The 21,329-nt window shown below is 44.4% G+C and overlaps 1 protein-coding gene across 1 annotated transcript in view; it reads right to left on the bottom strand.

Moving 5' to 3' along the window:
• Positions 1-2,546: 2,546 nt before the first annotated feature.
• The window catches only part of PSTPIP2 (proline-serine-threonine phosphatase interacting protein 2), an 81,238-nt gene continuing 62,455 nt past the window's right edge, over positions 2,547-21,329 (bottom strand). The window contains exons 7-15 of the mRNA XM_038744064.1: positions 20,315-20,413; positions 18,000-18,045; positions 14,983-15,062; positions 11,453-11,551; positions 9,932-10,028; positions 7,477-7,555; positions 6,238-6,272; positions 5,315-5,372; positions 2,547-3,385 (exon numbers count right to left, since the gene is read on the bottom strand). Of these exons, the coding sequence (XP_038599992.1) occupies positions 5,323-5,372; positions 6,238-6,272; positions 7,477-7,555; positions 9,932-10,028; positions 11,453-11,551; positions 14,983-15,062; positions 18,000-18,045; positions 20,315-20,413 (585 nt within the window). The 3' untranslated portion in view covers positions 2,547-3,385; positions 5,315-5,322. The remainder of the gene's footprint in view (positions 3,386-5,314; positions 5,373-6,237; positions 6,273-7,476; positions 7,556-9,931; positions 10,029-11,452; positions 11,552-14,982; positions 15,063-17,999; positions 18,046-20,314; positions 20,414-21,329) is intronic.

The raw sequence follows: 21,329 nt of genomic DNA, 5'->3' as shown, positions 1-21,329 counted from the left end.
CAACATCAGCAGTTTCAAATGCCACTGGACTCCGTCGCTGAACTTTCATTTCCTTTTTTTTTTTTATTTTAGTAGCATTTGTTAAGCACTTACTATGTGCCAAGCATTGCGCTAATTGCTGGGGTAAATACAAGTGAATCAGGTTGAATAAAATACCTGTCCCACATGGGGCACACAGTCTTAATCCCCATGTTACCAATAACAGGCACAGAAAAGTAAAATAACTTGCCTAAGGCCACACAGCTGACAAATGGGACTAGAACTCAGGTTCTTCTGACTCCCAGGCCTGTGCTTTATAATAATAATAATAAGGGTTTTTGTTAGGCGCTTACTATGTGCCAAGCACTGTTCTAAGCACTGGGGTAAAAACAAGGTAACCAGGTTGTCCCACGTGGGGCTCACAGTCTTCATCCCCATTTTGCAGATGAGGGAACTGAGACACCAAGAAGTTAAGTGACCTGCCCAAAGTCACACAGCTGACAAATGGGGAAGCCGGAATTAGAACCCACAATAATAATAATAGTATTTGTTAAGCGCTTACTATGTGCAAAGCCCTGTTCTAAGCACTGGGGAGATAAAAGGTGATCAGGTTGTCCCACAGGGGGCTCACAGTCTTAATCCCCATTTTACAGATGAGGGAACTGAGGCACAGAGAAGTTAAGTGACTTGCCCAAAGTCACACAGCTGACAATTGGTGGAGTCGGGATTTGAACCCTTGACCTCTGACTCCTAAGCCCGTGCTCTTTCCACTAAGCCATGCTGCTTCTCCTCTCCTGTTCCCTTTTGCATCACCCTTGTACTTTAATTTGCACCTTTATTCATCCCTCCTTCAACCCCCCTGGCCCTCATGTCCCTATCCGTAAATTCCTTTATCAATATTAACATCAGTCTCCCCCTTTAGAATGGTTGTCTTGCTTGCTTGTTGTGGGCAAGGAACTTATCTACCAACTCTGTTGTTTTGTGCTGTCCCAAGCACTCAGTACAGTGCTCTGCAGATAATAAGTGCTCCACCAATTCTTTATTTAGGGGGGGCTACAGCCAACCCGACCCTACTCCCTGCATCGGGGCAGAAATTGTCCTGGCATCTTCCTGGTTTGAAGCAATCATTATGACAATCAATGGTATTTGTTGAGCTATTGTGTGTGCAGCACTACACTCTGGTGTGCAGAGCACTGTACTAAGCACTTGGGAGAGTATAATACATCACGGGGATAGACTCCGAGGACTTCCAGCCTAGAGGATGACCCCTTGAATCTGAGATCTTTGTGGTCCTTTAGGGGTTTAATTCACCAGGCCATGGACACGATACACACCTCGATTCCCCGTCCTGTACCATGGCGAAACTATCCCTAAAGGATATTTAATTTCTCTGACAGAGTATTCAAATTGGTAAATTCTGACCGAGTCTTACACCTTCATGCTCAACAGCTTTTTGACCCATTCTGTTCTCAAAAAATCAGGAAACCTATAGCCTTCAGATGGAAACATTCATCTTTGCCCTTGATGGCCCATCTTTTGGGGAAAGTCATGAAAGTGCTTTCAAGATCTCCAGTGCTGTAAAAGCGCTATCGCGGTCATAAGATGTTGTTTAGGATTTGAGTACAGAAAATATGCCAAGGGCTGTATGGAAAACACAGAACAATCCTTGCCCTCTAAGAGCATCCATTCCAAGATGGCAAAAAATAATACAAGAGCATCTTCAGTGCTATCAAGGTTGACTCCTTCAAGAGCCAAGAGGTCAAAACAAAAAAGCTCTGAGGGGCTCAGTACTGAATGGAGACTCTCTGACCTTGGCCTCGAGAAAAATAGTGGCTTTGTTTTTTAGAACAATGTGAGCTGCCTGCCTTCCTTCCCTGAAAACTCCTCAAATTATCCCCACTTCTAGACTGTTAGGTAGGGATTGTCTTTACAATTCAGCAACAAATACTTTCCAAGCGCTTAATATAGTGCTCTGCACGCAGTAAGCGCTCAATAAATATGATCGAATGAATGAATGGATAGCTCTAGCCTGAAAGAACAGATCTACCTGCCTTAAAAACAGAGCTGACATTTAAATTCTTTTTATTTATGGTATTTGTTAAGCACTTACTATGTGTCAAGCACTGTTCTAAGTGCTGGGGTAGATGCAAGTCTATAGGGTGGACACAGTCCATGTTCCACATGGGGCTCACAGTTTAAGTAGGAGGGAGTAGGATTTAATCTCCATTTACCAGTTGAGGAAACTGAGGCACAAAGAAGTTAAGTGTTTGCCCAAGATCACACCGCAAGCAATTAGCAGAGCTGAGATTAGAACCCAGGTCCTCTGATCTCCAGGCCCATGCTCTTTCCACTAGTCCCTGCTGCTTCTCAGGAAAACATTTAGTTATTTATTGGAATAATAGTATTTATTAAATATTATGTGCCAAGCACTGTGGTGAGCATTGGAGTAGAAACAGGAGAATCCGATCAGATACAGTCCTATCCCATGTGGAGCTTGCAGTTTCAGGAGGAGGGAGTGTGGGCATTTTCTCTCCATTTTACAGGACAGGAAATTGGGGCATAGAGAAGTTAAGTCATTTGCCCAAGGTCATATCCAGCAGACAAGTGGCAGAGCAGGGACTAGAGCCCAGATCTCTTGACTTTCAGACCTTTGCTGGTTTCACTAGGCCGCACTGCCTATCTGGATCAGCTTATGAGACTCACTGGCATCAGTCGCTTGGTGAGGTTCTCTGCATTTGAGATCACACACTATGCAACCTACTGAATATAGCAGAATTCCATCGGGCAACAAGGATCGGCTTTTGACATAAACTAGATGAAACATTCTGCAGACATTTCCATCACCCAAGATAGAAAGATTTTGTTTCCTACAGAGTAGCCAGGAAACCTTCCAAAATCACAGTAGTTGTCTGGAAAAAGGACTATCTTCTCACTGGAATATTTGGGTTAAATCAATAAATGAATGGCATTTACTGAGTGCTTACTGTGGACAGAGCACTGTGCTAGGTACGTGGGAAAATAAAACAGAGTTAGTAGACACATTCCTTGCCCACAAGGAGCTTACCAGAGAGATTCTTCAATGAGCCGTCATGTTAAATGCAGATTATCGATCCAACAATGGTATTTATTGAGGTACTTGTTAGATGCAGAGCACTGTGCTAAGCACTTGGAAGAGTACAATAAAACAGAGTAGGTGGACACCTTCCCTGCTTACGACGGGCTTACAGTCAAGAAGGATTCTTTAAATGCAGACTCTCTTCCATCAATCTGAAGCATTAAGAGTGATAAAAACGGTTCACTCCCACATCTTCAGAGCCGACAGAGACTGGCTTCAGAATGGCCACCAACCTGCTGCTTTCGAGAATTCCTTCTCTTCAAATGGAGCGCTAGGCCTGCAGGCTTCTGTCTGGAAGAAAAGGGAAAAGGTGAAAACAGCTGCACAAAATGAAACAATTGCTGATATCACTAGAACAGTATTTGTTCAGTCAGTCAGTCAATCGTATTTATTGAGCGCTTAGGCTGTGCAGAGCACTGCACTAAGCATTGGGAGAGTATGATATGACAATAAGCAGGCCCATTCCCGGCCCATAACGGGCACTTACTATGTGCCCAGCATGGTTCTAAACGTTGGGGTAGATACAAGTGGATGGGACACAGTCTCTGTCCCACATGGGAGTCTTGATCAATCAATGGTATTTACTGAGCACTTAATTCTGTGCAGAGCACTGTACTAAGTGCTTGGAAGAGTACACAGAATAGAGATGGTAAACACTTTCCCTGCCCACAAGTAATTTATAGTCTAGAGATGGAAACAGACATTCAAATAAATTATGGTTATGTACTATATCGCTGTAGGGCTGAGGGGAGGGTGAATATCAAGTGCTAAAAGCGGCATGGCCTAGGGGATGGAGCATGGGCCCGGGAGTCAGAAGGCCCTGGATTCTAATCCCAGTTCTCCCACTTGCTGCTGTGTGACCTTGGACAAGTCACTTCACTTCTATGTGTCTTGGTTACCTCATCTGTAAAATGGGGATTAAGACCGTGAGTTCCACGTAGGACATGGATTGGGTCCAACCTGATGAGTTTGTACCTAACCCAGTGCCTACAACAGTGCTTGGCACATAGTAAGGGCTTCACAAATATTTTAAAATAAAAAAAATTTTCTCCTCCAGTTGGGGTGTTACTGATGGACCTGTAGGATGGCTGAGGGAAAAGATCCAGAAGCAGTAGTCCAAATTTCTCCATTCAGTGTGTACTCTGAATAGCTGCCTCTCTCTTCCCCTCTCTCTTCCCAATACGTAAACAGGATTGGTGGTTCTTATTGTTTTAGCTCAAACACGCTCCCCAGTGAACGCAAAAACTACTGTATTATTCCGGGTTCTCCCAGGTTGCCTGACAATGTCTGTCCCACGGGTGTATTCTTTCCCAGGGCTTAGAACAGTGCCCTTCACATAGTAAACATTTCAAAAATATGTTCACTACAACTACTATACATGAAAAAATTGCCAACAGAACCAGGCCCTCAGAGAGGCTACTTGAAATACATTCAGTGATGTCAGTGAATGGAGACAAAAAAGAATCCTATCAAGTTCTGCAGGTAGAAGGGCTCATGAGTGACCTAAGGCAAGTCACTTCACTTCTCTGGGCCTCAGTTATGTCATGGGGATTATGTAAAATGGGGATTAAGACTGTGAGCCCCATGAGGGACAGGAACTGTGCCCAACCTGGTTATCTTATATCTATCATTCAATCGTATTTTATTGAGCACTTACTACATGAAAAGCACCATACTAAGAACTTGGGAGACCACAATATAACAATAAACAGACACATTCCCTTCCCACAACAAGGTACCTGAGCACTTTGATGGTACCTGGCAAATAGTAAAGGCTTAACAAATCCAAGTGCTTAGTACAGTGCTCTACTAAGCGCTCAAAAAATATGATTGATTGAATGAATGAAATAACATTTTAAAAAAAGAGAGTTTGGGTAAATTCACAGAAGAGAGGTCCACAGTGAATTCTTAGAAGGGAAAAATGAGAGAAGTTAGAAAACTCAAGAAGGGTTTAGATTGGGGTGGATAATTCTTAAGGCGCCTTGCCCGCTTATTTCTTTTTGTCACTGCAGGTTTTCCAGCAGTGAAGGATGGGGTGTAGATTTAAAGCACAGAGAAGATTGTGCTTCCATCGGGGGGAAAGGGGAGGGAGGGTAGGGAGGAAGGAGAAAAACGGAAAAGCAAATGAAGAGAAGGGAAGCTCTTCAGTTATCTCTGGTTATCCCAAGACTTCAATTATTTGAAATTTAATCGTCAATACTTTTGAAAAAAGGCTCTTACTGTGGGTGTTAATATTGTATCACATTGTATTCATCAATCGAAGAGTAATCAGGATCACCTGTGTGGAACAAGAAACAAAGTGAATTAATCAAATATTTCCCAGATGAAAGCATGGACTTCTCCTTCCCGCATATTCCTAGACTTTCCCAGTACCAGTAAAGAAAGAAATAGATGGTCTTCTCTCTCTATCAAACAGGAAACCCCACCAATAGCAAATCTGTTGTGGCCTCTTGAGGATATAAGAGGCCGCAAAGGAACGAAACGTCCACTTTGGACGTCTGTCAAGAATGATGGATGAGCCTCGGTCCTGAGATTGCAGGACCCAGAGCCTACACGGTGAGCCCCATGTGGGACATGGACAGTGTCCAACCTGATTAGCTTGTATCTACCCCAGTGCTTATTACAGTGCCTGGCACAAAGTATGCACTTAACAAATACTATTAAAAAAAAAATACTCTTCCCAGACAGTCGTCTTCCTACTGGGGCCCAGAGTACCAGGAATAAGGACGCAGACCATGGGGTAGCACCCTGCAGACGGCTCAAGAAATGTTTTGAATCCGGGACTCATTTATGGCCAAAGTGAAGGGAATAAGCCATAAACCGGATAATCAAGCCCTGAATATCCAGAATTGGCCCAAATTCTCATTTTCCAATTTGAACTTAATTTCCAAAGAGCGTTGGTTTACATTTCCTCCTGACGAAACTACAGAGAACAGGTGTCACAACTGCGAGACTGCACACCATGCAATCTGCACCTGGGTTCTCGATTACCCTTCCTACGGTTTAGTCCAAAGGAAACAAGTTTTCGTTTGTCATTTGACACAAAGAAAACCTGTTGTCCACCCACCCACGCCCAAATACCCAATTTAATATAAATCTAAATGAAGGACGTCAAAAAGCGTTGCACTGATGCTGACACTTACATGGTAGATTTGAAGGAACTGGAGGAGGTCCTCTTCTGCAAGAAACAAAAATGAAATTATTTTCAATTTTCAGAAACACCAAATATTTTCTACCTTACACAAGCTATGTTCTACTCTCAGTACCAAGAATTCTAATCAAATTGGGTTTTTGATACTAAAGGATCAGCAAGATCTCAAAGAAGAATGGCCATGGGTATATTTATAATAGTAACAATATTTGTTAAGCACTTACTACGTGCCAGGAACTGCACTAAGCACTGGGGTGAATACAAGCAAGCAAGTCAGGTTGGACACAGTCCCTGTCCCATGTGGGGCTCACGGTCTTAATCCCCATTTTCCAGATGAGGTAACTGAGGCCCAGAGAAGTGCAGTGACTTGCCCATGGTCACACAACAGACAAGTGGTGGAGCCGGGATTAGAACACACAACCTTCTGACTCCCATCCACTGTGCCACACTGCTTATAATTACTTCAATCCACCTGGGCTAAGCCACCCACAGATGGGCAAAGCTAAACAACAATTTGACGCTGAAGACCACAATTCCAGATCTCATGGCAAGCTTCCTAACTGCTCCAAGCCTAAATCCCTCTTGGCAACACAGAAATGTCAGGTTGTGAAGAAGGATTAATGTTGATCTTAGTAAATGTCTAACAACTACTGCCCAAGGTTGACTGGGTCTTTCACACAAAGAGATACATCACCTGAACAAAGCTAATGGGAACAAAGAAGTCTAGTTAAGCTTTTGTTCTATTATTTGTACAAGTAAGAACACCTTTGCTTTAGAGCAGTGTGGCCTAATGGAAAGAGCACAGGTCTGGAAGTCAGAGGACCTGGACTTCAGTCTTGGCTCTGCTACTTGTAGGCTGTGTGACCTTGGGCAAGTCACTTCTTTCTCTGGGCCATAGTTACCTCATCTGTCAAATGGGGATTCAATCCTCCTCTCTCTGACTCAGACTGAGCCCATGTGGAGCAGGAATTATGACCAACCTGATTATCTCATCTCTTTCCCACTGCCTAGCATGGGACCTGCCACATAATAAGCTTTTAGGAAGTGCCATAATAATCACTTTAAAACAAATCATCTAAGAAATAAAGTTCTATGGTCTATTCATCTGTGCCTTTCAAAAAAGTCTAATCAAGTTTATTAAAGAAAAAACTACATATTTATATAGCAATACTGAATTCAAAGCAAACGCATGCGAATGTATCTATAATCAAGATAGGACTGAATTTTTTACCTTGCCACATTGGGTCCTTGAGCCTTTCCTGGGGTTATGTTTTTCTGTGAGTTGTAGTAATTCTCATAAGTGACAGGAGCTGGTAAGACGGATGGAAAATCGGAGCATGAAGAGAATGTTTTCTCTAGCCGCAATCGATCCGTGTAATTTACTGAGCACTTACTGTGCTCAGAGCACTGCACTGAGCGCTTGGGAGATACCAATACAACAGAGTTGGTAGACACGTTCCCTGTCCATAGTGAGCTGCCAGTCTAGAGGCTCAGTAGAAAGAGCACAAGCTTGGGAGTCAGAGGTCGTGGGTTCTAATCCCGGCTTCACCACTTGTCAACTGTGTGACTTTGGGCAAGTCTAGAAGTCTCCCCCTTCTAGACTGTGAGTCTGTTGTTGGGTAGGGATTGTCTCTGTTGCTGAATTGTACTTTCCAAGTGCTTAGTACAGCGCTCTGCACACAGTAAGCGCTCAATAAATACAACTGAATGAATGAATGAACTTAACTTCTCTGTGCCTCAGTTACCTCATCTGTAAAATGAGGATTAAGACTGTGAACCCCACGTGAGACAATCTGTTAATCTTGTATCTATCCTAGTGCTTAGAATGGTGCTCGGCACATAGTAAGCCCTTAGCAAATACCATTATTATTATTATTATAAAGGACCTCATGGTGTCATCTCCACAAGTCCACACAGTGGCTAATTCCCGCACCCTCCTTTGGAGAGGCTGGATTCAGAGATCACTCCAGTGACCGATAATTCAAACAAACAAGGAGACTGCGTGAACAGCAGAACCTGCTCATGGCTGTTCAGTGCTCCCAAGTGGCCCTTTCTCCAGACAGCCTCCTCTGACCCCACAATGATGTATTTAACAGGTGCGGTGAGGGTGGCACTGGGAGAGCAGAAAGTAAAGTCACTTCAGCCCAATGCTGTATTCCTATAAGGCGATCACAAAACGTGGCCAGATCCCTCATCCCAGTGGAGAATTGCCCTCCCCACCACTACCCACCATCCCGTGCTTCGGCCCATTGCATACAGCTTGAGAGCTAAGTGGGTAAACAGCATTGAGAAGCGGGATGGTCTAGTGGATAGAGCAGGGGCCTGGGAGTTAGAAGGACCTGGGTTTTAATCCGGGCTCCACCACTTGTCTGCTGTGTGACTTGGGCAATTGACTTCACTTCTCTGGACCTCAGTTACCTCACTTGGAAAATAGAGTTTATGATTATATGAGTCCCATGTGGGACAGGCACTGTGTCCAACCTGATTTAGTTTGTATCTACCCCAGTGCTTACAACAATGCTTGACACAGAGTAAATGCTTAACAAATGTCATCATTAGTGTTATTATTAGTTGTGGTAATGAAGTAAGATGAGGTGATTCAAACTCAGACACTGCCAGAGACGAAAGCCTTCTATCTCACGGTCAATTCATGCCATGGCCCAGCAATCTGGGATACGATTCTCATTCTGACTTGGGATGAACTTCCTGTGACCTTCTTAACTCTGTTTACTTTCTAGAATCACTCTTCTCCCCCCTACCCCCACCCCCTCCATCTACAATCCACGGGTGATGGTGCTGACACACTTTTTTACCGAGACGTCATACGTCAACTATGTTCTTCCTGGGAGAAGGGCAGGAAGAGAAAAAACAAAACAAATCAACAAAGTGTGGCCTGGAAGATTTGGAGGCAGGGGCTGAAACAGAAGCCAAGCATTCGACCAACTTTAAGCCACACCTGACCTCTCATCCATGTCAAAAATGGATTTCCTGGGGCAAGCAGCTTTTTAGATGGCAACTTTATTTCAGGTTTAAACAAAGATCTTCATTGAAGAAATCCATAACCAGTAGAGAAAACAACACAGACTGCTATCTCATCCTGGTTAGTGTAATATTTCTGTAAACTACTTGTTTTGTTTTGTTGTCTGTCTCCCTCTTCTAGACTGTGAGCCCGTTGTTGGGTAGAGATTGTCTCTAGCTGTTGCTGAATTGTACTTTCCAAGTGCTTAGTACAGTGCTCTGTGCACACTAAGTGCAGAATAAATACAACTGAATGAATGAATACAACATTCAAGACGGAATGTATCTCTAACAGTGTGTTTTCTCAAAAGCCTTTTGCTTTCTCATGCCCACCCTATTAATCTCTTGTAACTCAAGACTTCCTCTACCTGGGCAGAGGAAAAGGCTAAAATAAAATGATCCAAGCTTTCCAAGTCAAATAAGAAGCCCACAGCTCCCTGGGAATCCCCTCAGATCCGCTCTCTAGAGGATCGGCATCTTTCTGACCATCAAGATGACCCTGTTACTACCCCCAAGAAATGGTAATCACAGAGAGGGAACTTATAGGCAGAACCAGGATTTGGGCCATGACTATTTAGGCAAGCATACACTGGCTGCTAAATCCCAAATCTAGACCTGCTTAGAGCATTGCTATTAGACCAGGTTGAAAGTTACCCATCACCACTCACCTGGTGGAACTTGCCCGGTTTTGCGGCAATTTACAAAATACTCAATGTCCTTCTCGATGCTGCACATTTCTAAACTCTTCCGGACTTCTTCGTACAACTAATGTGAAAGATAAATCCAAAGGTGTGAAACTTCAGTCCTGAAACAGTTCCTGCCGTCTTTCCCAGATTTTGGATTGGGAAAAGAAGATGACTCTGCCTAGCCCTGGGATTAAACAAGGTGGGAATCTAGATAATAATAATAATAATAATAATGGTATTTATTAAGTGCTTACTATGTGCAAAGCACTGTTCTAAGCGCTGGGGAGGTTACAAGGTGATCAGGTTGTCCCATGGGGGGCTCACAGTCTTAATCCCCATTTTACAGATGAGGTAACTGATGCGCAGAGAAGTTAAGTGACTTGCCCAAAATCACACAGCTGACAATTGGCGGAGCTGGGGTTTGAACCCATGATCTCTGACTCCAAAGCCCGTGCTCTTTCCACTAAGCCACGCTGCTTCTCAATCTATCCTTCTATCCTTCACTGTTGCTGGGTGGCCCAGAATCTAGAACTCTCAGCAGTCTCTCAGACCAGATTGGGGTTGCTCCAGAAAACACCTATTCTAGACTTTCTCCTGCACTGAACTTTTACTTCCCAGCACAAATCTGACTTCTGAAATCCTGCAGTATCTTGGTGCTTGCTCTAACTGAGGTTTGACGGACCTCCTTGTGCCCTCACAGTTCAGCATTAGTGAGGCCAGCTTGCTAGTAGAAAAGGCACAGGCCTGGGAGTCAGAGGGTCTGGGTTCTAATCCCGGCCTGGCCACTTGCCTGCTGTGTAACTATGGACAATTCACTTCACTTTTCCGTGTCTCAGTTTCTTCGCCTGTAAAATGGGGATTAAATCTCCCTTTCTCTTGGTCAGTCATTTGTATTTCTTAAGTGCTTACTGTGTGCAGAGCACTGAACTAAGTTCTCCCCTTCTAGACTGTAAGCCTGTTGTTGGTTAGGGACTGTCTCTATATGTTGCCGATTTGTACTTCCCAATCACTTAGTATGGTGCTCTGCACACAGTAAGCGCTCAATAAATACGACTGAATGAATGAATGAATGAATGCTTGGGAGAGTACGGTATAACAACATAACAAACACATTCCCTGCCCACAACAAGCTTACAGTCTTGTCTGTGTCTGACTATTATCTTGCGTCTACCCTAGCACTCAGTGTACTTACTTGGCACAAAATAAGCACTTAGCAATTCATGTTATTATTATTATTATTATTAGGCAATACCTGCTCTCCCTCACCCTTAGATAGTGAGCTCCAAATAAGACAGAGACTAGATATTTTATCTACCCAGTTCACCACACACAATCTTTGGCATACGGTAAGTGCGTTAAATATATGACTATGATTATTATGATTATGATTATAATTATTAGGACTATGATGACTATTATTTTTCTGTGCCATTCCCACTGATCATGCTGTCAGATTCCTCGCGCTGCCCCAACAAGCCCAGAAGCCTTTTTGGAGCTCCTTACCTCATCGCTGGTCACACACTGCTGGGAGAGTTGGTTCATGTGCAGCCACAGAGAATTCCGAAAGAAATGAATTCGTTCATTTTCTTGAGCCTCACAGAACTAGGAAGAAATTACAGAGACATAGCGTGGGTGGAAGAGTGTATAATTATATAACTATACAATTGTATAATTGCTAAATTGTTAAGGAGAATGATTGCTAGGAGTTATTAGAGAACATTAAACCTGATAAAGGAAAATATCCTAACTGGGGAGGGAAAGGTCCAATCAAACGACCTATCGGTAGTATTTATTAAACTTCTCTGGGTACAGAGCATTGTACTATATGCTTGGGAGAGTACAGTTGCATGAGTAGACATAATGGTTTTTTATGGCATTTGTTAAGCGCTTACTATGTACCAGGCACTGTACTAAGAGCTGGCAGAAGACATATGCTAATCAGGTTGGACACAGTCCCTGTCCCATGTGGGGCTCACAGTCTTAATTCCCATTTTGCAGATGAGGGAACTGAGGCCCAGAGAAGTGAAGTGACTTGCCCAAGGTGGGCAAATGGTGGAGCCGAGATTAGAATACGGGTCCTTCTGACTCCCTGGGCCGTGCTCTATCCACTAGGCCATACTGCTTCTCACGATTCCTGCCCTCATCTAGCTGGGAAGACACACACTAAAATAAATTGCAGGTAAGAGGAATCCAAAGAGGATAAAGTTATGAATATAAGTCCTGTGGGGTTGGGAGTATGTGTTCCCAAGTGCTTAGGTGACATGTAAATGCTGACTTGGCAGCTGAGGGGGAACGAGCAATTAATCAGGGAAGACTTCCTGGAGAGATGGAATTTCAGAAAGGCGTTGACTCGATCGTTTGGGAGTGCGTACTGTGTGCAGAGCAGTGGTCTGCCCGATAGGAAGAGGGAGGGAGTTTCAGGCAGAAGGGAGTGAGAGAAAGGTCGGTAGCAAGAGAGACGAGAACAAGGCAGAGCGAGTATGTTTGCTTGAGAGAAATGAAGCATGCCAGGTGGGATGTAACAATAATTATGGTATTTAAGCACTTATTATGTGCCAAGCACTGTCCTAAGCACTAGGGGAGATACAAGCTCATCAGGTTGTCCCACTTGGGGCTCACAGATTTAATCCCCATTTTACAGATGAGGTAACTAAGGCACAGAGAAGTTAAGCAGCTTGCCTAAGGTCACACAGCAGACAAGGGGCGGAGCTGGGATTAGAACCCACATCCTGACTCCCAAGCCCATGCTCTTGCCACTAAGCCACGACGGGTGAGATAAGTGGGGGGGGGGGGGGGGGGGGGAGAGAGAGAGAGAGAGAGAGAGAGAGAGAGAGAGTGCAGATTGACTTCCTTAAAGATGATAGTCAAAAGCTTTTGCCGGGTGCGGACAGAGATGGGCAACCCATTGGAGGTTTTTGAGGAGTGAGGCGATTTGTGCAGAATGAAGTTTCAGAAAGTGATCCGGGCAGCAGGCCGGGCTGAAAAGCTGAAAGGTGGGAGACAGGGAGGTCTTCAAGAAGTCTGATGCAGTGGCCAAGTTAGGATTAGGCTTCTGGACCAGCATGGTAGTAGTTTGGATGGAAGGGAAGGGAATGATTCTGGAGTCACTGCAGCAGAAGCATCAGGATTTAGTGACAGAGTGGGGAGGGAGTGGGGAGGCAAGGATAATGCTAAGGTTATAAATTTAAGAGACCAAGAGGAGAGTGGGCTGTGTAACGCTCATGGACATTAGGTGGGGGAGGGCATTTAGGAGGGAATAATAATAATAATGGTATTTGTTAAGCACTTACTATGAGCCAAGCACTGTTCTAAGCACTGGGGTAGAGACAAGGTAATCAAGTAGTCCCACGTGGGGCTCACAATCTTAATCCCCATTTTACAGGAAGATGAGGAGTTCAGTTTTGGGAAGGCTGAGCTAGAGCTGTCAGGGGGACATCCACATAGAGATGTCCTGGAGGCAAGAGGAAATGCAAGATTGCAGGGAGGCAGGATGGGAGGACTGGTGAGGCCGCATGGTCACAGGACCCAAGGATCTCTCAGGGACTGTGTCTATATGAATGAAGAGTTAGTCGGTTGCTAACAGTCATGGTATTCATTTATAAAGTGCTTACTTTGTACCAAGCTCAGGGCTAAGTCCGAAGGTAGATACAAATATAATTAGAATATAATAAAGTAATACTAATTCATTCATTAGAAGCAGCTTGATGTAGTGGATAGAGCAAGAGCATGGGAGACAGAAGGTCATGGGTTCTAATCCCGGTTCTGCCATTTGTCTGCTGTGTGACCTCGGGCATGTCACTTCACTTCTCTGGGCCTCAGCTACCTCATCTGTAAAAGGGGGATTGAGACTGTGAGCCCCACATGGGGCAAGGATTGTGCCCAACCCGATTTGCTTGTATTTGCTTAGTACAGTGCCTGGCACATGGTAAGCACTTAACCAATACCATAATTATTATTATTATTATTATTCAGTTGATCATATTTATTGGGTGCTGTGTGCAGAGAACTGTACTGAGCACTTGGGAGAGTACAATATTACAACAGATTCCCTGCCCACAATGAGCTTACAGGCTAGATGGGGGGAAGACAGACATTAATATAAATAAATAAATTTCAGATATGTACATAAGTGCTGTGGGGCTTGGGGTGGGGGGAGATAATAATAATAATAATGTTGGTATTTGTTAAGCACTTACTATGTGCTAAGCACTGTTCTAAGCGCTGGGGTAGATACAGGGTAATCAGGTTGTCCCACACGGGGCTCACAGTTTTAATCCCCATTTTACAGATGAGGTAACTGAGGCACAGAGAAGTTGCCCAAAGTCACACAGCAGATAAGTGGCAGAGCTGGGATTAGAACCCATGACATCTGACTTCCAAGCCCGGACTCTTTCCACTGAGCCACGCTGCTTCTCTAGATGAACAAAGGGAGCAAGTCAGGGTGAGGCAGAAGGGAGCGGAAGAAGGGGAAAGGAGGGCTTAGTCAGGGAAGGCCTCTTGGAGGAGATGGGCCTTCAGTAAGGCTTTGAATGGAGGAGAGTCATTGGTGGAGTTGAGGAGGGAGGGTGTTACAGGCCAGAGGCAGGATGTGGCTGAGGGGTCAGCGGTGAGACAGAGGAGGTCGAGGTACGGTGAGAAGGTTAGCATTAGAGGAGCGAAGTGTGCGGGCTGGGTTGTAATAGGAGAGTAATAATGATGATGATGATAATAATAAGGACAATAAAGCAACTTCCTTCCTTGTCCTACCTGGGAATCCCACTATGCTTTGGGGTAGAAGGACAAAGACAACCATTACAATGGACTGCGAATAACAAATAACTGAGTCAACAAACCAAGAGCACAATATCAAGACAAGTCAAAGAATAGATTCTGGAGTGAGAGTACTCAGACTCTCTGAAATTTATTCGAACACCCCATTCCACCCTTTAAATAACAAGGCCCGTTCATGCTACATATGAGAGGAGATTGCAGCCAAAGCAGGGTGGATGGGGTTCCCCATGAAATTCCCTCTCATCAAACACGGGTCCTTTTACCTCACAAGCTTTGATGTGTTCACTCTGCCATTCTTCTCTGATCTTATCCAGCAAATTGATGTGGAGTAAGTATGCTTTGTCTGAAATAGATGAGGGGTGGAAATGAGGGGCGGTTCCCAGGAAAAATTTCTAAACAGGAGCTCAGCCCACTTGGCTCAGGGGATCGGAAAATGTGGCTTTATAATAATAATATTGATAATAATGATGGCATTTATTAAGCGCTTACTATGTGCAAAGCACTGTTCTAAGCTCTGGGGAGGTTACAAGGTGATCAGACTGGTAGTTTCTCAGGGCACAATTACAGGTGTCTTCTCAGTGAATCCTAAAATCCACGGGTGATTTTTTTTTTTGCATGGTATTAGTTAAGTACTTACTCTATGGCAGGCACCGTAATAAGCACAGGGGAAGATACAAGCTAATCTGGTTGAACACAGTCGATGTCCCACATGGTGCTCAGCATCTCAATCCCCATTTTACAGATGAGGTCAATGAAGCATAGAGAAGGGAAATGATTTGTCCAAGGTCAAACAGCAGATATGTATGTGGTGGAGCTGGAATTAGGATCCAGGTCCTTCTGACTGCCCGGACTGTGCTCTATCCACTAGGCCCAAGTGTGACCTTGGGCAAGTCACTTCACCTCTCTGGGCCTCAGTGACCTTATCTGTAAAATGAGGATTGAGACTGTGAGCCCCACGTGGGGCAGGGACTGTGCCCAACCAGATTTGTTTGTATCCACCCTAGTGCTTAGTACAGTGCTGGGCATGTAGTAAGAGCTTAACAAATACCATTATTATTATTATGGTGTCATCATAGTTATATTCGAAAATTCAGAAACAGAGGCTATTAAGGAAGGTACCGTCACCTTCACGGGGTCAGAAACTGAGTTAGTGGTACATTAGTACAGTGCTCTGCACACAGTAAGCGCTCAATAAATACAATTGAATAAACAAAGCAAAACATGGGGTCCACAAAACTACCATTAATAATAATGGCATTTATTAAGCACTTACTATGTGCAAAGCACTGTTCTAAACGCTGGGGAGGTTACAAGGTGATCAGGATGTCCCACAGGGGGCTCACAGTCTTAATCCCCATTTTACAGATGAGGTATCTGAGACCCAGAGAAGTTAAGTGACTTGCCCAAAGTCACATATCTGACAATTGGCAGAGTTGGGGTTTGAACCCATGACCCCTGACTCCAAAGCCCATGCTCTTTCCACTGAGCCACGCTGCTTCTCTTTGTTTCATATCCTTTCCAACACCACTGTATGTGTCTGATAGGCAGAGACCCAGGACAAACTTCAACCGGACGTCCAATTTTTTTTTCCCCAATAATGGGCTATATGTCAAAAAAGCCAGGAGGGTGTCAGGCTTATGAATTTTTATTTTTGATTGCAAGTGAAGTGAAGTGAAGTGAAGTGAAGTGTAGCACGTGAGTTATTCAAAAATAGGGATTTTTTTTAGCTGTCAAGGAATCATTTTTAAAACATCCAAATCAACTTTATCGGTACAAATGCGGGCAGTTATAAGCCAACACCACTGTATGTCTCTGATAGGCAGAGACCCAGGACAAACTTCAACCGGACGTCCAATTTTTTTTTCCCCAATAATGGGCTATATGTCAAAAAAGCCAGGAGGGTGTCAGGCTTATGAATTTTTATTTTTGATTGCAAGTGAAGTGAAGTGAAGTGAAGTGAAGTGTAGCACGTGAGTTATTCAAAAATAGGGATTTTTTTTAGCTGTCAAGGAATCATTTTTAAAACATCCAAATCAACTTAATCGGTACAAATGCGGGCAGTTATAAGCCTGGTGCTAGCCATTGTTCAGTTTTGATCAAGTCAATGAGCATACTGGAATTTAAAAGACTAAGAGGCTCTCGAGAACTGCCTGGGAGGGAGATTCAGTCAGGGCACATCTTAATTCTGACTAGGCCCTACTGGCTTGTAGTGGTTTGTGTGTGTTTGCTAAGGTAGGGAATAGAAAAATTACTAAAAATCTCAGGAGGGCCACAGTCCACACTCAAGTGAGCCACACCCCATGGTCAAGCACAACACATTCAGTCCCCAGATCACATTCCGTGGTCCAAGTGCCATGCTGGGCTGATGAGGATGCCCGTGAACTCCACCGTGGGGACCGAATTCTCAGAGTATTGAAGTTGGAGAATTTCTTCATACAGCGGGCTTCTACAATGGGCTTCTACCTCAGCCCCGTTGCTCAAATCCAACCAAAGTGGGTCGGTGTTGAGGGTCCTCCTCACCCACTGCAGTTCTGGGATGCCAACTGGGTACAGAGTACCATCCTTGCCCACGGGGGTGTACGTCAGAAGTAAAGTCTATGATCCCTTTGCTCAAAGAGCCGTACAAGACTGTAAGCTCACTGTGGGCAGTCAACTTGTCTATTATATCGTAAACATTTAGTACAGTGTTCTGATCACTGTAAGTGCTCGATAAATATGATTAAAGGAATGAATGAATAAAAGACTTGATGTTCTTAAAATGGCTGGGTGACTGACACTCTCAGCACCCCAGCACTTATGCATATATCCTTTTACTCTTCCATTTCCCCTATTTTAACGTCTGTCTCCTCCACTAGACTATCGGCTCGTTGCCCTCGAGAAACGAGCCTGATCTACCAATGCTGTTGTATTGTAATCTCAAGTGCTCATCACAGTGGTCTGCACCTGGCAAGCACTCAAATACCATCAACTGATCGGGTGTCTCTGTCCTCTCTACACTGTTTGCCATTTTTTATTCCTAGTTCAGTCCAAAAGGGTCAGTCCATTACTCATGGGATATAAAATATGCTCTTTCACTTTCCAACAATACAGTGCTTTGTTCTCGGGAGGCATTCAATAAATACTACTGGTGGATTCCCCCTCCCATCCTGCTCCGAGGCAACAGGACATCCAGGCTGGGTTTTGGCAATCAGTAGATTCTGCGGCCTGGGTCATCCCAGCAAAACTGAAACCCCAAATCCTTTCCTTCACACCGATGGGAACGGTAAGATAACTCACTCACCAGAATCCTCCGCAGCCGTCTTTGATGTGGCCAACTTCACAAAAAGCTAGGAGAAGAAAAGCACAGTGGGAAAGCCATCCATTAGGGGAGGGAACTTGGCTTTCCCAAATGAAAGCCCCACAGATCTAGGCAGTCAGGCAGCCCGGGCCCAGCCCCACCCAAATTTTTCATCTCAAGAACCTGAGGAATCTTCCAAACTGTTGGTTCCCTCCTGACAGAAGGAAAGTGGCAGTTTGGTCCTATGGGCAGCACAATCATGGGTCATTCCAGACTTGCCCAACTTGTAAAAAAAACCCCAAAAACGTACTCATCCACAAAATACCTTCTGCCTGGCCCTTCACATAATTCCCGGGATCGATTGGATGATATATTGCTAAGCACTTACTATACACCAGGCATTGTATTAAATGTTGGGGGAGGTACAAGATTATCAGGTTGGACCCAATCCATGTCCCACACAGGGCCCACAGTCTTAATCCCCATTTTACAGATGAGGGAACTGAGGCCCAGAGAAGTGAAGTGACTCGCTCAAGGGTACATGGCAGACAAGTAGCGGAGCCAGGATTAGAACCCAGGTCCCCTGACTCCTAGGTCTGTGCTCTTTCATTCATTCATTCAATCGTATTTATTGAGCACTTACTGTGTGCAGAGCACTGTACTAAGCGCTTGGAAAGTACAATTCGGCAACAGAGACAATCCCTACCCAACAATGGGCTAGTCACACTACTTCTCTATCAATTTGAATACAATAATAATAATAATAATCCCTTGAATTTGCAGAGGGCTTATCTCATTTTATCTTTACATCATCCCCAGGAAGTAAGAAGAAGCAGTTACCCCATCAGTCAATAGAAGGCATTTATTGAGCGCTTGCTATGTGCAGAGCACTGTACTAAGTGCTTGGGAGAGTACAATATAATAATACTAATAATGGCATGTATAAGTGCTTACTATCAATCAATCAATCAATCGTATTTATTGAGCGCTTACTGTGTGCAGAGCACTGTACTAAGCACTGGGGAAGTGCAAGTTGGCAACATATAGAGACAGTCCCTACCCAACAGTGGGCTCACAGTCTACTATGTACAAAGCACTGTTCTAAGCACTGGGGAGGTTACAAGGTGATCAGGTTGTCCCACAGGGGGCTCACAGTCTTAATCCCCATTTTACAGATGAGGTAACTGAGGCCCAGAGAAGTTAAGTGACTTGCCCAAAGTCACACAATTGGCAGAACCAGAATTTGAACCCATGACCTCTGACTCCAAATAATAATAATAATAATGATGGCATTTATTAAGCGCTTACTATGTGCAAAGCACTGTTCTAAGCGTTGGGGGGGGATACAAAGTGATCAGGTTGTCCCACGTGGGGCTCACAGTATTTTACAGATGAGGGAACTGAGGCCCAGAGAAGTGAAGTGACTTGCCCAAAGTCACACAGCTGACAAGTGGTGGATCTGGGATATGAACCCATGACCTCTGACTCCAAAGCCCGGGCTCTTTCCACTGAGTGCTCTTCCCACTTTCCACCATAATAATGATGATGGTATTTGTTAAGCACTTACTATGTACCAAGCATTGTTCTAAGTCTGGTAGACAAGACATGTTCCCTGCCCCAAACAAGTTCACAGTCTACAGGAGGATGCAGACATAAATCTAAGTTATGGATATGAGCATAAGTGCTGTGGGAGGGGTGAGAAAGGGAACAAATGTGACACGACACTAAGGGAGTAGGAGAAGAGGAAATGGGGGGATTAGTCAGGGAAGGGGATGAGCTTTCAATATGGCTTGGAAGATGAGGACAGTGATCGTCCCTCAGCTATAAAGAGGGAGGGCAATCCAGGCCAGAGGGAGGACGTGGGCACGAGCTCTCATGGCCACTCTAGGATCAAGCAGAGTGAGCCTCACTAGCACGAAGCAGCACGGCCTAGTGGATTGAGCACGGGCCTAGGAGTCAGAAGCACCTGGGTTCGAATCCTGCCTCTGCCACTTGTCTGCTGTGTGACTTTCGGCAAGGCACTTCACTTCTCTGGGCCTCAGTTCCTTCACCTACAAAATGGGGATTAAAACTGTGAGCCCCATGTGGGACAGGGACTGTGTCCAACCCGACTGCCTCCTGTCCCCCAGCGCTTAGTACAGTTCCTGGCACACAATAAACACTTAACAAAAACCTTAATTATTATTATTATCATGAAGCATTTTAGTCCCAGTGCTAAGGGACGCAGTTATAATTTTATTTTAAAAGATGCTTTGCCTACAGCCCAATTTCTCTCTAATCTGGACAAACTTCTCTCAGATTCGGCGCTAAACGCGTACCTTTTCCTGCTGCTTTGGAGTCACTGTGTTTGCATTCCGATGTACAGCCTGCTCAGCTTCATCCTTGTCTCTGCACCTCTGTTCATAGGTTTTCTTGGCCTTTGTGATTCAGCAGGGGAAGGACAACAACAGTAGAGAAATGCATAATTTCCTTACCACCGGCAAAAAAACATGGATTTCTCCCCCAAGGATGGCCACCAAACACAAGGAGTCAATCATCCCGCCTGGGGAACCCTGCTGAAACTGATGGTCCAAATTCATGAAGCTCAGACACTTCAAGTTCCTTCAAGCTTACATGGCAAACAGGGTAAGATTCTCCCTGGTGAGGTTTCTCATCCTGCATTCAAAGGGAGAATTGAAGCAGACAGCCTCATCACTTCCATTCCCTTTGACAAATCCACAAAAGGGACCTCTCTTCAGCCCTCCACTAATATTTCCATAATAATCTAAACAGATAAAAGATTTGTGCAAAGCCTGAAAAAGGAATGGTTATTTTCCTTGTAAAATATAATTTAGCACTTGTTCGTGACAACTGCCACCGAACTGCAGAGTAACACAGTTCGTTCCCACAGTCAGCACATTGAACACAAGCCGTAAAGTATCAACCTCACAATTCTTTCCATTTTTTTAAAATGATATTTGTTAAATGCTTATGATGTAACAAGCACTGTTCTACGCACTGGGTACATACAAGTTAATGGGGCCCTGTCCCACATGGGGCTTTTTCGCCCAGACATTTTAGGTATCTTGTAGGTTTTACTGAAATAATCCACCATGGGAAAATTGTTGTGGATAATAATAATGATGGTGGCATTTGGAAAGCGCTTACTATGTGCCAAGCACTGTTCTAAGTGCTGGGGTAGACATAAGGTTGTTCCACGTGGGGCTCACAATCTTAATCCTAATTTTACAGATGAGGTAACTGAGGTACAGAGAAGTGAAGTGGCTTGCTCAAGGTCACACAGCAGACAAGTGGCAGAGCAGGGATATGTACGATACCGAATAACACACATCT

Source organism: Tachyglossus aculeatus, chromosome 3 (assembly GCF_015852505.1).
Source record: "Tachyglossus aculeatus isolate mTacAcu1 chromosome 3, mTacAcu1.pri, whole genome shotgun sequence".
In the NCBI taxonomy this organism is placed as follows: Eukaryota; Metazoa; Chordata; class Mammalia; order Monotremata; family Tachyglossidae; genus Tachyglossus; species Tachyglossus aculeatus.
This window is presented reverse-complemented; position numbering and strand designations above follow the sequence as displayed.